The sequence below is a fragment of the Conger conger genome, chromosome 3, assembly GCF_963514075.1.
Source record: "Conger conger chromosome 3, fConCon1.1, whole genome shotgun sequence".
NCBI lineage: Eukaryota > Metazoa > Chordata > Actinopteri > Anguilliformes > Congridae > Conger > Conger conger.
The window spans coordinates 15,252,573-15,265,952 of record NC_083762.1 but is presented as its reverse complement, the minus strand read 5'-3'; the positions used below and the strand labels follow the sequence as shown (position 1 = coordinate 15,265,952).

The following is a 13,380-nucleotide window of genomic DNA, read 5'->3' as shown; positions in this document are numbered from 1 at the left end:
AGAGAGCAGTGAGAAAGGGAGAGAGGGAGAGAGGGAGAATGGCTATGGAATTCAGGGCACAATGCAGGCCAATCCTGCAGCTGCATTCATGCGACAGACGATCCTCTTGTTCTACCCCCTAATGGGCACAAACTGAAGAAAAAGGCATTTACTTGCCCCCAACAGCACCTTGGGGACCGCGTTTTGCTTGATGCTCCTGCTGAAGTGATCTCCGTTCTGCCCTCTAAACCAGTGTCTCAACTCCAGTCCTCAAGACCCACTGGCCAGATGCTTGTTGTTGTAACCAGGAACTCACACACCTGATTTTGCTAAGCAAGGGCATTTTGACCAACCAGGTGTGTGAGTTCCTGGTTACAACAAAAACTTTCTGGCAAGTGGGTCTTGAGAAACACTGCTCGAGAGTTGCACCAATTTGGACCAATTTCAGTTGAGATTGCCTTTCTCCAAACCCCCGGACTGAGTTGAAAAATATTATTTGCTATTGTAGAATTTGAGGGAAACAAGGGAGGAAAAAAAAACAGTTGAGCCTTAGACCCTGGTCTCCTACATGACCGCAACACAACACCGTATCTGCTGGGAGCCAAACTGCCCTTTTCATTACGAGGCTGCTCTCTTTTCATTATTAATTTTCCCGATTAGCAAACATGCAGGCTTGAGATTGCAACGCGAGACCCTTTCGACACGACCGTCCAGGGTGCTGTTGAGTTCAAATATATAGTGAGAGGCAGGGCTTTGGCAAAGTGGAAATGTACGTTAATAACATTTTTGGGTGAACTGCCCCTTTAATGGTTTTTTTTTGTGTATGGGGGAGGCAGTGGGTCGGTGCCACCGTGGGAGATCGGGGGGGGGGGGGGGGGGGGGACTCACATGGGCGCGTAGGACATGGACAGACAGACGAAGTATCCGCTGGAGAAGGAGAAGAGCAACATGATGACGACGAACGCAGCGTCGTGGGGGAAGACGACGGGCAGGTAGGAGCGGTACTGCACGTTACACAACATGATCAGCGGGATGAAGACCACGCGGCTCACCACCAGAATCGGGAACAGCACACTGTCCTTCGCCGGCTGGGGAGGGAGGGAGGGAGGGAGAGGGGGAGGGAGAGAGAGATTATCATCTTTGCTTATTAATTTATGAATTTACCTTTTTCTTTTTACATTTATAATATTTATTATATGTTGTATTGGAATGACAGATGTGATGGAGGGCTCTGTCCCAGGCTGCAAGCGGCACTCAAATGATCTCACACTGTTAGTATGTGAATATATCCCGGTTACAATAACGCACTTTCTTTAGGGGTGCACACCTAAAGTTAGTCGCTGGTTTCCCTAGTTCAAACACATGAACATATCCACAAGGATTAGCATGAGAACTTGCAGAGAATTCTGTATCAAGCGGAATTCGAAGACTAAGAGAAAGTTCTACAGCCCACACAAGAAATCTATCAGAAAAGGACAGATTCAGAACACAGTCCTAGGGTTTTTGAGTGACGCTTACTGCTGATGAAGGTTTGTGTCACCAGACAGGCCACTGTTACACACTCACCCACTGAACGACCGAAGTGGCTGTTCTGCTGAGCCAGTCCATCAGGTTGAAGTTCAGGAAACAGCACACTGGGACAAAGTACGTCTCTGGAGAGGGGAGAGGGGAGAGGGGAGAGGGGAGAGGGGAGAGGGGAGTGAGAGCGAGAGCGAGAGGCGGGGTGAGGCAGAGAGAGGGAAAGAGAAGGGCAGTTGACAGACAGGGACAGAGAATTAATCCCATCAGCACCATTCATCTGCACCTCTTTTTACTTCATATTTCACATTTTGGAGAGTTCTGGGTTTTACTCTGCGCAGTTATCCAGCTAACTCCGTGATCCAGGGGAGCGTTTCACAAAGCAGGATTACCGAGTAAGCTGGATAACTCCGCCGAGTAAATCCAAGAACCCTCACAAATCTGGACCATTGACTGAAGTGAAAAGAGCTGTTCTGGGTTTTTACTCAGCGCAGTTATCCAGCTAATTCAGTCATCCATCTTAGAAATGCCCCACTGGTGTCTCATTAATGGTGCGGATACTCCACTTCTCAGGGGAGCTGTTCAGGCATTGATGTTCGTAAAATGGCCGTCAACCTACCCCACTTCCCGCTGAACTTCGACTTCACGTCCACGGTGATTGCGGGGAAGACTGACAGAGTCACAATGAACATGAACGTTATGCAGAATGCCATCACCCAAATCTGCGAAGAGAGAGAGCATTAACACATAATTAGATAGATCGATCATTACATTTACATAGCGTTCTTCCAGACACTCAAAGCGCTTACAGTGATGAGGGGGAAATTCGCCTCAACCACCACCAATGTGTAGCACCGACCTGGGTGATGCACGGCTGCCATTTTGCACCAGAACTCTCACCACACACCAGCTGAGGTGGAGAGGGAGGGAACAATGTTTTTGCCAATTGAATCGGGATAATTAGGTGGCAGTTTGAAAGAGCCAGGATTGGGAATTTAGCCAGGACACTGGGGAACCCCCTTCTCTTTGTGAAGAGCGTCATGGGATCTTTAATGACCACAGTGAGTCAGGACCTCGATTTAACGTCTCATCCGAAAGACGTTTACTGTACACACTGCTGAACAGTTTGCTATGCTGCTATGGCAACACAGCTGGTCTCGCACATTAAGCTCCGACTGAACGGACACAGAAAGGGAGACAGGAGAGAGAGGAGTGGAAGAGAACGTGAGATTGAGACAGAAAAGAGAAAGAACATGAGACAGAGAGAGGTATACATTAATGAGGACAGGTGCCAAGAAGCCATTCACCCGATTCTACAGATGTCACTCCGTAACCATCCACTTCCCATGGATCCAGTTTCTACCAGTCAGAGATAATGCCTGACTGTATTCATGTGACCCTGTCTGGATATTTTCATTCACAAAACAGATGGGGAGGGGGAGGGGGGAGAGATGGGGGACCAGTCAGGCCAAAAGTGGTCTAAATCTGGCCTGTGTGAGGGGAGGGGGATACCTTCTTGAAGACGTGCATGACGGAGGACTTTTTGGCCGGGACCCTGGGCCCTCTCTCGGCCCTCTCCAGTGGGAGCAGGGCCTGCTTGCCGCTGTCGGGCTGCGCTGGGCCCAGCCGGTTTCCCGAGGAGAAGCCACTGTAGCCGTTCAGCCCACCGCTCTTCAACAATGGACTCTCTGTCAGGGGAGAGGAGGGTACGTGGGTCCATTACATTACATTATTAGCATTTGGCAGACGCTCTTATCCAGAGCGACGTACAGTTGATTAGACTAAGCAGGAGACAATCCTCCCCTGGAGCAATGCGGGGTTAAGGGCCTTGCTCAAGGGCCCAACGGCTGTGCGGATCTTATTGTGCCCACCCCGGGATTAGAACCACAGACCTTGTGTGTCCCAGTCCTTTACCTTAACCACTACGCTACAGGCCGTCCACAAACCGACACCGGGGGGAATACGGCCTGTTAAAGGGCGATTACGCTCACTGTTTCAGCCTGGATCTGCCCACAGCACAGTTTCGAAAAATGCGTCCTGGGGGGGGGGCGGAGTCGATGTCCATCTCATTTGCATAAAAAGTGTTCTCTGACCAATCGGGTGCCGGCAGTGTTCCGTTTCGTATTTATCCGTAACAGTTGGCTTTATGACTTGAGCCGTTAAAAAGTGAACTTGTGGGCGTAAATTTTCCCCATTTTATATCTGGATTGACATCGATATGACAAAGGTACCCCTGACATCGTGATTTGGCCAGGGGCCAGAGTGGACTGTTGAAAGCATTTTTCAAACTTTAGAGGGTGGCAGGAAATGTTTTTCTACCAACTATTTCTGCCAAAATGAATTTAGAAATAATAAAGAACAAATAATGGCCTGGATACAAATGCGTTTAGAGCTAAAAATGTGAACTAGAGTGTAATCAGCCTATAAACACATTTTGCTTTCAGTTCTCTGCAGATTACCTGGTAAAATCTGAGTTTTAGACTTTACTGAGCTTGTCTGGCATATGAAACACTCAAAGTGCAAACTTCTGGTCCTCTAGGTGGGCTCAATTGCACCAGGCAAATTCTGTGTCCAAGGCAATTGGACACAGAATTAGCATTTGAATCCTAAACAATCACCAATTTTGACCCCGGTCTGCACCGAACCCACCTTCGTGAAGCGAGGGAGTGCTGCTGTCCAAGTCAATTCCTTTGCCTTTGTTAAAATAATAGCGTGCGAACGGCTGCAAGAGACACGAGACGCCACCATTAGTGCAGTGACATCATCAACACGAGACGCGAGACGCCACCATTAGTACAGTGACATCATCAACAAGAGACGCGAGACGCCACCATTAGTGCAGAGACTTCATCAACTACAACGTACTGGAGTAATCAGATGTGACAGCATTTCCAGGACACGGACAGTAGAGCTGCTATGTCTCAAAGGGCTACTGTACTGCAGCTACTGTGCTAATGTGAAAAGATAACGTCTTTGCAAAACATGAGCTGCTGTTTTCGGGGGTTAGATGCTGACTGCAGCAAGAGTGCACTGGTTAAATCTGATCAGATTAATCTGCAGGGTCCATGTTCTTATCCATGTGGTGGTCACTTTCAGCACTTGGAACTGTACTTCCCTCCAGGGGTTTCAGCACACTTGTCCCTGGTTATGGTTACGCACTTTGTTGTACGTCACATCTGCCAAATGCCTGTAATGCAATAGTTGGGTATTGGGTATAGTTGGGTATATGCAAACTCTCACCAGTTGTGGCAGCAGTAGGTAACATGACAGGGTGACCACAGTTCCCCCACACGGGGTAATGAAGTACCCCAGAGCAGCAGTGTCTGGATCCGTCCCACCTACACACACACACACACACACACACACACACACACACATATATGTATGCATAGAGACACGCATGCACGCACAAACAAAAATACACAAACAGGTCTGTGTAAAATGGCTCAAAAACACCTCGCTCACACAGAGCATAGCTTTCATACTTGGGTATTCCAACTGTGATCTGCAGATTGATTATCCAAATATTCACTCTGTGACCTCCCATTTTAGTACACAAATAAAAAAAATAAGGTTCTTCTGTAATTACACCTAAGGTTCCTGCATCACAAATCAAACAGAGCACAGGTCAGAGGCACTCACTGGAGATGGCTATCAGCATCGCGATGGTAGCGAAGGTTCCCGCCACCCCCTGGCCGCTCATGAAAAAGACGCTGTACTTCTGGGGGAACTGCCCCACCAGCCCGAACAGACTGCCCTGCATGACCGCCCCGAACGCTGCAGAGAGACGGACACTACAGTCAGTACTGCACCCATAATCACTTACACACGTCAGTACTGCACCCATAATCACTTACACACGTCAGTACTGCACCAATAATCACTTACACAGGTCAGTACTGCACCCATAATCACTTACACACGTCAGTACTGCACCCATAATCACTTACACAGGTCAGTACTGCACCCATAATCACTTACACAGGTCAGTACTGCACCCATAATCACTTACACAGCATACACAGGTCAGTACTGCACCCATACACACGTCAGTACTGCACCCATAATCACTTACACACGTCAGTACTGCACCCATAATCACTTACACAGGTCAGTACTGCACCCATAATCACTTACACAGCATACACAGGTCAGTACTGCACCCATACACACGTCAGTACTGCACCCATAATCACTTACACACGTCAGTACTGCACCCATAATCACTTACACAGGTCAGTACTGCACCCATAATCACTTACACAGCATACACAGGTCAGTACTGCATCCATAATGCCATTCACAGCATACACACTTACACAGGTCAGTACTGCAGCTCACACACACTCCCACTACACGCCCTGCTACAGAGAGAGAAATGGGTCAGTACCAGAACTGGGTCAAATACACAATTGCTTTGGATTCAAATACTTTTCTACGCTTTACTGAGCTTGTCCGCTTTTTTGGAACCTATGAAATACTCTCAAAAAGTGAAAACCTCACCTTCTGGTCTGCTTGGTTGGCTCAATTACCCCAGGCAAGATAAGTTGAGCACAGAAAAGTATTTGAACCCAAAACAATTATGCGTTTGACCGAAGTCAGTACTACACTCACACACTCCTACACTACAAGCCTGTAGAGAGGACAGTACTGTACTTTATATTTATATTACTATATCACTATATTACTATTTATATTACTAACGAGCAAACGCATAGGTAATAGGACTCTAAAAACTGACCATACAAAAAGAGTACCGACACCTTTCTCTGCATTCATAAACACTGACTCTGTACGTGAAAGAGATTCAAGTGTCAGAGAGATTCAGAGAGAGAAGCCAGAACACAGGAACACTGCAGAAAGACACAGGTCAGTCCTGCGTTCACACACTCCATCTCAGTAGAGAAACTTGGGTAAGAGCTATAAACTCTTCACATTTCAAAACAGAGTGCCAGTGACACAAACACTAACACAGTTTGTGTGTGTGTGTGTGTGTGTGTGTGTGTGTGTGTGTGTGTGTGTGTGCGTGCGTGTAGGTACTGTAATCACACACACTCACTGTAGAGATGCATCCATACTACACTCAAACAGTGACACAGTAACAGTGGGTGTCATTACTGCAATTATATACAGTGGAACTGCAGAAACAAAGACTACCGATATCGTCACACCTTTAAAAGTTACTTTAAAAGATATTCATTGCACACAGACAAGGAGATGTGACTCACAGTTGATGAACCAGATGGTTGCCATGGTGACGGAGAAAAAGCAGTCGTTTCCCATGGGCACCCTGACCAGCAACGCGTTGAGCATGAAGAGGAGGAGGATGAAGATCAGGCTGCCACCTATCCTCACCTTCTCCGAGATCCTGACAAGGAGAAACAGGATTTAACACACAGTCCTGGAGCATCATCCTGGAACTGAGTCTCACTTCCCATTGATAACAAATGATGCCACTTTCCACATTAGACAGCTAATCAAGTAACAACTCATGTTAAAAAGTCGGTGTTGGATATTCTGATGGGTAAACAAATCTAATTGTTCACCAAAGCTCAATAGGCTGGAGCCTATCCCAGCATGCATTGGAGATTCAGCAGTATGCAGAGGCAAGAAGCTACAGTACTAAAGATTTCATATTTCAGCATCTGAAATATCTACAAGGATTTAACAACATGATTTGCACCAATTATAATAAGCTTGGATGGAACAAAAACAGGAAATATTGCTAAAACCCCCACGAGTGGACTCTTACACGGATAGGACATGGCATCATGCGTTTTAGAGTCAGTTTATATGTGCAAACACCCTGTTGACAAAACACCCACGACTGATTCAGAATCTTTACTAAATGTAAAGAAATGTAAAAAAACCAATAAAACCACATGATTCAGAATCAGGCTGGCCAACCCCGGTCCCACCCCCATGCACAGCCTCTACAGGAGAAGGCTGGGGTCGAGTTAGGGTCAGTTCAGTGCAGAGCCAATGGGCTCTTTCCAATCGCTTATTTTTCTCCACTCTTTTCTGTTCCTTGCTCATGAACCAGAAAAATTGATCGAGGTCCATCATCTCTAAGGACATTTCAACCCGTTAAATGTTCCTTCTTGGAGCTAGAAGTAGAAGTTAGGAACTCCCAATATTTCCTTTGAGCAAGAAGCAAGCTTTAAACATTTTTTTAAAGCTTGATGTTTAAATGATCGACCTGTGGGTCTGTAACCAATGTGGCTTCGAACAGATGTTGAATGCTCCTTCAAGCGACATCAGTTACAGACATGGCAGATGGGGTGAGCTGGACCTTGTTCCTTGCCTCACCTGGACGATCAATGTCAAACTAAGTGACTGGAGTGAGCCCTGTGTGTGCGTTCGTGTGTGATTGTGCCTGTGCTTGTGTGTGTGTGTGCATGTGTGCATGTGTGATTGTGCTTGTGTGTGAGCGTGTGTGTGCGCACACGGTTGCGAGTCCTCACTGCTGGTAGAGGATGGAGTTGAGCAGGGTGAAGAGAAGCAGGGGCAGCTGGGACAGCAGAGTCAGCCAGTTCCCGAAGTGGTACTCTGTGTGCGGGAGTGCGGTGCCGTTGGACCACTCTGTGGTGTTGAGCCGAGACTGGAAGTACTGCAAGGACAACATCACCAGTACATTTAGAGAGAGACAGAGAGAGAGAGAGAGAGAGAGAGAGAGAGCATAAAGGAGTTATGCTTGCTGACATTACTGTGAGTGAAAACTGCTGAATCAACTCTCCCACCAGCCTGACCACTGTAACAAGGTGCAGAGCTAATTATCGGGGCACGAGATGCTCTCTATGCAGAATGCTGGGTAGGGCTGGCCCACCGACAGAGGCCATCAGGAAGATTTACATCCCTCCCCGGAACGCCGGGGCCTCAGCTCCGGAATCTGCTCCCGCTCCGGTTGAAATGCCACACACACGGCCGTGATGGGACAGAGAGGGGGAGTGTGGGAGAGAGAGAGAGAAAGAGAGGAGAGAAACTGAAAGAAAGGGAGAGAGAAAGTGAAAGGAGACAGGAATGACAGACCTCAGGAGATATTCTCCATTATCTCCCTTTATCTACTTTGTTTTCATCCTTTTACATCATTTTATGACATAACAATGACCAGTACAGGCCGTTCAGCCCAGCAATGCCCACCATTATCCTACCAGGAAAGTGTACCTAATGCTTAGTTTATAAGATAAACTAGATGGTATCCAGCACTGTATCAAGCCTGGTCTTGAAAACCCCCGCTGTTTCTGCCTCCTCTACCCGACTTGGCAATCTATACACAGTGACCACTCTCTGGAATAGCTTGCCAGGTCATGTAGTGGAGGCAAAAAACTCTGGGGGTCTTCAAGGTTTCTCTCAATTACTTCAGCACCCATCCAACTGCATAAATGACTTGTTACAACCTATGGAAGTTTCTGTGGATTAGAATGCCTGCTAAATTAAATTCATTTTAATCAAAAAACAGGAATTTGATGGACCGCACCAAGCTCAACCCAAAAAGGTAAAGTACCTAATAGCCTGATAGATACAGATTAAATCCATCCAAACCACTAGATAGTTCATCACCAGCAGAGTGTTAAGAGTGTGTCTCCTTTAACATACTTTGACACAGTCAAACACTACAGCCCAGCTTCAAGGCACACAGTTAACTCAATAACACACATGACGACACAATTACATGGTAAACACTTTAGAGCCATTGTCCAGTGCTGATCAAATCAGAGATCTCAGCCACATCACGAGGGCTTCAAACTAAACGAAACTTAGAGCAGAGAGGAAAGAAGTCTGGAAGCAAGGGCCTTGAACAAAAAATCCTCTAACATGAATGAATGTAAAATTAATTCTTAACTGAAATTAATATAAAGTCCAATTCATTTTAGAAGCCCAGTATCTGAAAATGTTTACATCCATCAACTGCATATTTTCAGGTTTCAAGAACCTTTAAAATAAAATAACAGCAGCTGCAGTTTAATGGTTTCAAATGTTACTTCAAAATTACACTCGCATACCAAATACATGTCGCCGCTTTCAAAACAATTTCTTTATAACCCTGATGTCTTTAAGGTACAGAACGGTTAGCATAGAATTTCAATAACTTGTATGATGGTACATCCTGCAGGAAAAAGAGGTTATTACAATAACAAAGATACATGATTGTTACAGAAATTCAGGGTGAGAACCTTACCGAGGAGTAAAACAGGACAACCCATTATGGAAATTGAACCCACAATCCCCTGGTTGTAACTATGAACTATGGCACGCTGCTGTAGAGGTGGAGCTGTGCGGGGGGGGGGAGGTTACCGTTATGGCGGTCATGAAGAAGTTCCATGGTAGGAGAGTTCCCAGGCCCAGGATGAAGAATATGACCCCCACCAACAACCATCTGTCGGGAAGAGAGAAATTGTCAGAATGATTACAAATGAAGAGTGTGAAAATTGCAAGTTATGTCAAATACAATGCCATCTACAAACCAGACACAATATAATCAATCAATAATTATTGCAAATGTTTGCAGAGGAAGAAAACCACTCAGAAAGAAAGGTACACAAAGAAAGTGCTGAAAATGGTACAAATGCTTATCACAGGAGTGGTACCCTATAGGTACATAAAACTGTACCCCACGCCATTGGATTAATAATTATTCATTCATAATTTGGTTTGTAAAAGGTACTTATTTCTACCCAAAAGAACAGTATTGTACCTTCCATGGTACATTTTGTAAATGTGTTCAGTGAAGAACAAAAATGTACCTTGACTGTAGCCTTTTTTCTGAGTGTAGGAATAATGAGGGGAAAAGGTTTTAAAAAGAAAAGGGAAAGGAGTACAGGGTTTATGATTATGACTCAGTAAATGCTGATATCTGAGACAAATGTCCAATATATACATACAGGATTAAAAATGAATACGGCAAACAAGAAGGCTACTTGTTGCATGCTAATCAACAAAGAGCTTGTTTGTTCAAAACAAAAAATAAAGCTGGAGGTAAGCCTCCATGTTGGCATTAACGAGAGTGGGTAGGGGTACTATTTTCAAGGTTACAGCTGCATTTCAAAGCCAAGACTACTACACTCAAACTGAAACACAATTATGGCCTGAAATAAACCCTAGGATGCATAACTATGGTGTAACAAATAAGAGAATCACACTTGAACAATTACATTGTATGAATATACACTCACAGACCACATTTATGTACACCAACGTGTTAATGCAAAGATCTAATCAGCAACTCAGTGCACAAAGGCATGCAGACATGGTCAAGAGGTTCAGCTGTTGCTCAGACCAAACATGAAAATGGAGAAGAAATGTGAACCAAGTGACTTAGACCATGGAATGAGTGTTGGTGGTTTGAGCATCTCAGAAACAGCTTATCTCCTGGGATTGTCACACACAACAATCTCAAGAGTTTACAGAAAATGGAGCAAAAAAACAAAAACTCCAGTGAGCAGCAGTTCTGTGGGTCAAAACATCAGCTAAAAAGGTCAGGAGATTTTTCATTGGTTCAAGCTGACAGGAAGGTGACAGTAACTCAAAGGATCACACATTACAACACTGGCACGCAGAAGAGCATCTCTGAACACACAAGTCAAACCTTGAAGTGGATGGGCTGCAGCAGCAGAGAAAGTCTAAAAAATAAGTCTAATGGATATCCAATGAAGCAGTCAATGAGTATGTAGAATGTATGCTTAGATTTTATTATAACCTCTACAACAGAAGGCTACTGCATTACGAGTTCATGGCCAGGGTACAGGTCAAGGGTCAATCCCTGGTATTCAGGAAATTCAGGAAGTGAACTGGAATTCAGTCATTTAATGAAATGAACTGAATATCAAATAATCAATTGAACAAAAACTGCATGGGAGTGTTCTGTGAGGACTCATCAATTAAATTGATTTCCATACATTTTCTGAATGGACTGATTGAAATGGACTGACCAAACAATCAGGACTCACCGATCCACTGGAGCATCGGTTTTCATCCTGCACGGTGTTCTTCAGGGCCGGAAGGCTAGTGACACAGAGATGGAAAGTTTTGATCTACAACCGACGGAATACACAAACATAATTTCTCTGGTATTTGTTAATGAGGAGTGCTGCCAGTTTTCAATGTGCACATTAATCACGTTACTCCCACGACATCATACTCATAAGACAATCTGCACACTAAGCGTCAACTACTATATAGCACTCCGTTTCACACGGGACATCTGACTGAAGATCTTACAAGATAAATACTCGGGCAAACAGTTGAGGAAAAGGCCACTTCAGAAATGAGCTCCAGGCTAGATAAAACAGAGGCAATATTATTCCTCCGACCAATTTTTTTAAAACCGACTATATAGCGTATGGGTCTTACTCCTCAATAGGCTACATGTCTGTTTAATATTCCAGCTTTTGTTCTTTTATCGTGAATCACAAATACAGGCCTCGCTGAATTATATTGCAAAAGAGTAAAACTTGCATATTCTTCTTCTGCCATTCATTTTATAGCATTATGAAAAGGTTCATAGAGGCGAAGAAATTACTCATGTCCTGAACCAGAACTGTAACGGATGACTCCACTTTTGTCAGGGTATGTTAGCTGCCACGAGCTACATTTTCAGACACGCATGATAACTTCATAATTATCGCCACTACGATAAGGGGGGGAGGAAACCGATTTTTTAAATGCTATAGTACTACCTCCATCCAAATATTTGGCGTGTGTTGTCGATCTGAAATTTCCATAATCAGGGTAAAGCTAAGCCATTTTGCCAAACATTCTACCCAGATGTATTGAAAGAGGCAATGGATGAATAACGTAGTTTGTCCAAAAAGCAACTTCAGACTTCGCACTGAGAAGCATGTTAAACGGAAACGTGAGTAAGAACACCACGCATGTCAATATTCGGCTATTAAGTGAAATAATTAAGCAAAATACATTGGTTGCTCGTCTGCGTATCCAAAGACTTCAAACTGCTAAAAATGAGAAATGCGTATCCAAAGACATTAATGGTATTACGTTGAAATGCAAAACTACATAATAACATCGCTGTATAGGCAACTTAATTTACTTTGGGGATTAAACACCCTGAATCACTCAATTCAGTTATCTTCACCTGAGTTAAACTCCAGTAACAGTTAACCTATACTTTTAGTGCCATTTTACAGCTCTATCACCAAACAGACCTTACAGAAATAAAGGAACACCATAGGCTACTTCTAATAAATGATGTGTAGCTATAGCCAATACACAAGAGGTCTACAATAGTTTAAAGAATTTCACCTGAATAGCTTACTCATTTAATATGCATGTTTGAGAATAGGTATAAGAACATTGTAGCCAGTCTACAACTATGACTGTTTATATTTAACCAGATTAATGAACTAAATACTCCGCCCCCCGGCTGAAGAACACTCACCTGTTCGGTATTGTGAGAGAGCGGTGGTGTGAGTCAGCAGGTGAGCAGCGGTAAAATGAAATCCAGAGCCAGGCGAAGTTGCGTCTGAGAGCTGAAGCCGTGCCGTGCTGTCTGGAGGGCAGCGGCTGAGTAAGGGTTCTCCGTGAAATTCCTGAGCCTTGGAATAAGTGAGAAATGTGCTCGGAGGTTGGGCCGTGTCCGGGGGCAACTGGTTCCGAGCACCAGGCGTTCGGACTGGTTGTCAAGGCGCCGTGCACGTGCAGCGCATGCGGCGGACTAATTTCAAGTAGCGTAGCGTAGCAGCCTATACGGCTATTTCAGTATCCTTCAATGAAATCACTTATGCAGCGGAAACCATGTCATGCTATTGCTCAGAGCAACGGTAACACAGAGTAGCCTATGCTAAATGGTCAAACTGACGAGCAGAACTCCAGTTCAAAGAAGGACTGCTCACCTGACATCTTAATTAGTCCTATAGGGTACGCCAA

The 13,380-nt window shown here is 44.8% G+C and overlaps 1 protein-coding gene across 1 annotated transcript in view; it reads right to left on the bottom strand.

Annotated features, from left to right (window-relative positions):
• LOC133123764 (equilibrative nucleoside transporter 2-like) overlaps window positions 1-13,380 on the bottom strand; it is a 15,978-nt gene extending 2,598 nt beyond the window's left edge. The window contains exons 1-12 of the mRNA XM_061234279.1: window positions 12,893-13,380; window positions 11,445-11,499; window positions 9,793-9,874; window positions 7,962-8,107; window positions 6,726-6,865; window positions 5,140-5,274; window positions 4,738-4,835; window positions 4,147-4,219; window positions 3,010-3,185; window positions 2,117-2,219; window positions 1,546-1,631; window positions 868-1,067 (exon numbers count right to left, since the gene is read on the bottom strand). Of these exons, the coding sequence (XP_061090263.1) occupies window positions 868-1,067; window positions 1,546-1,631; window positions 2,117-2,219; window positions 3,010-3,185; window positions 4,147-4,219; window positions 4,738-4,835; window positions 5,140-5,274; window positions 6,726-6,865; window positions 7,962-8,107; window positions 9,793-9,874; window positions 11,445-11,470 (1,265 nt within the window). The 5' untranslated portion in view covers window positions 11,471-11,499; window positions 12,893-13,380. The remainder of the gene's footprint in view (window positions 1-867; window positions 1,068-1,545; window positions 1,632-2,116; window positions 2,220-3,009; window positions 3,186-4,146; window positions 4,220-4,737; window positions 4,836-5,139; window positions 5,275-6,725; window positions 6,866-7,961; window positions 8,108-9,792; window positions 9,875-11,444; window positions 11,500-12,892) is intronic.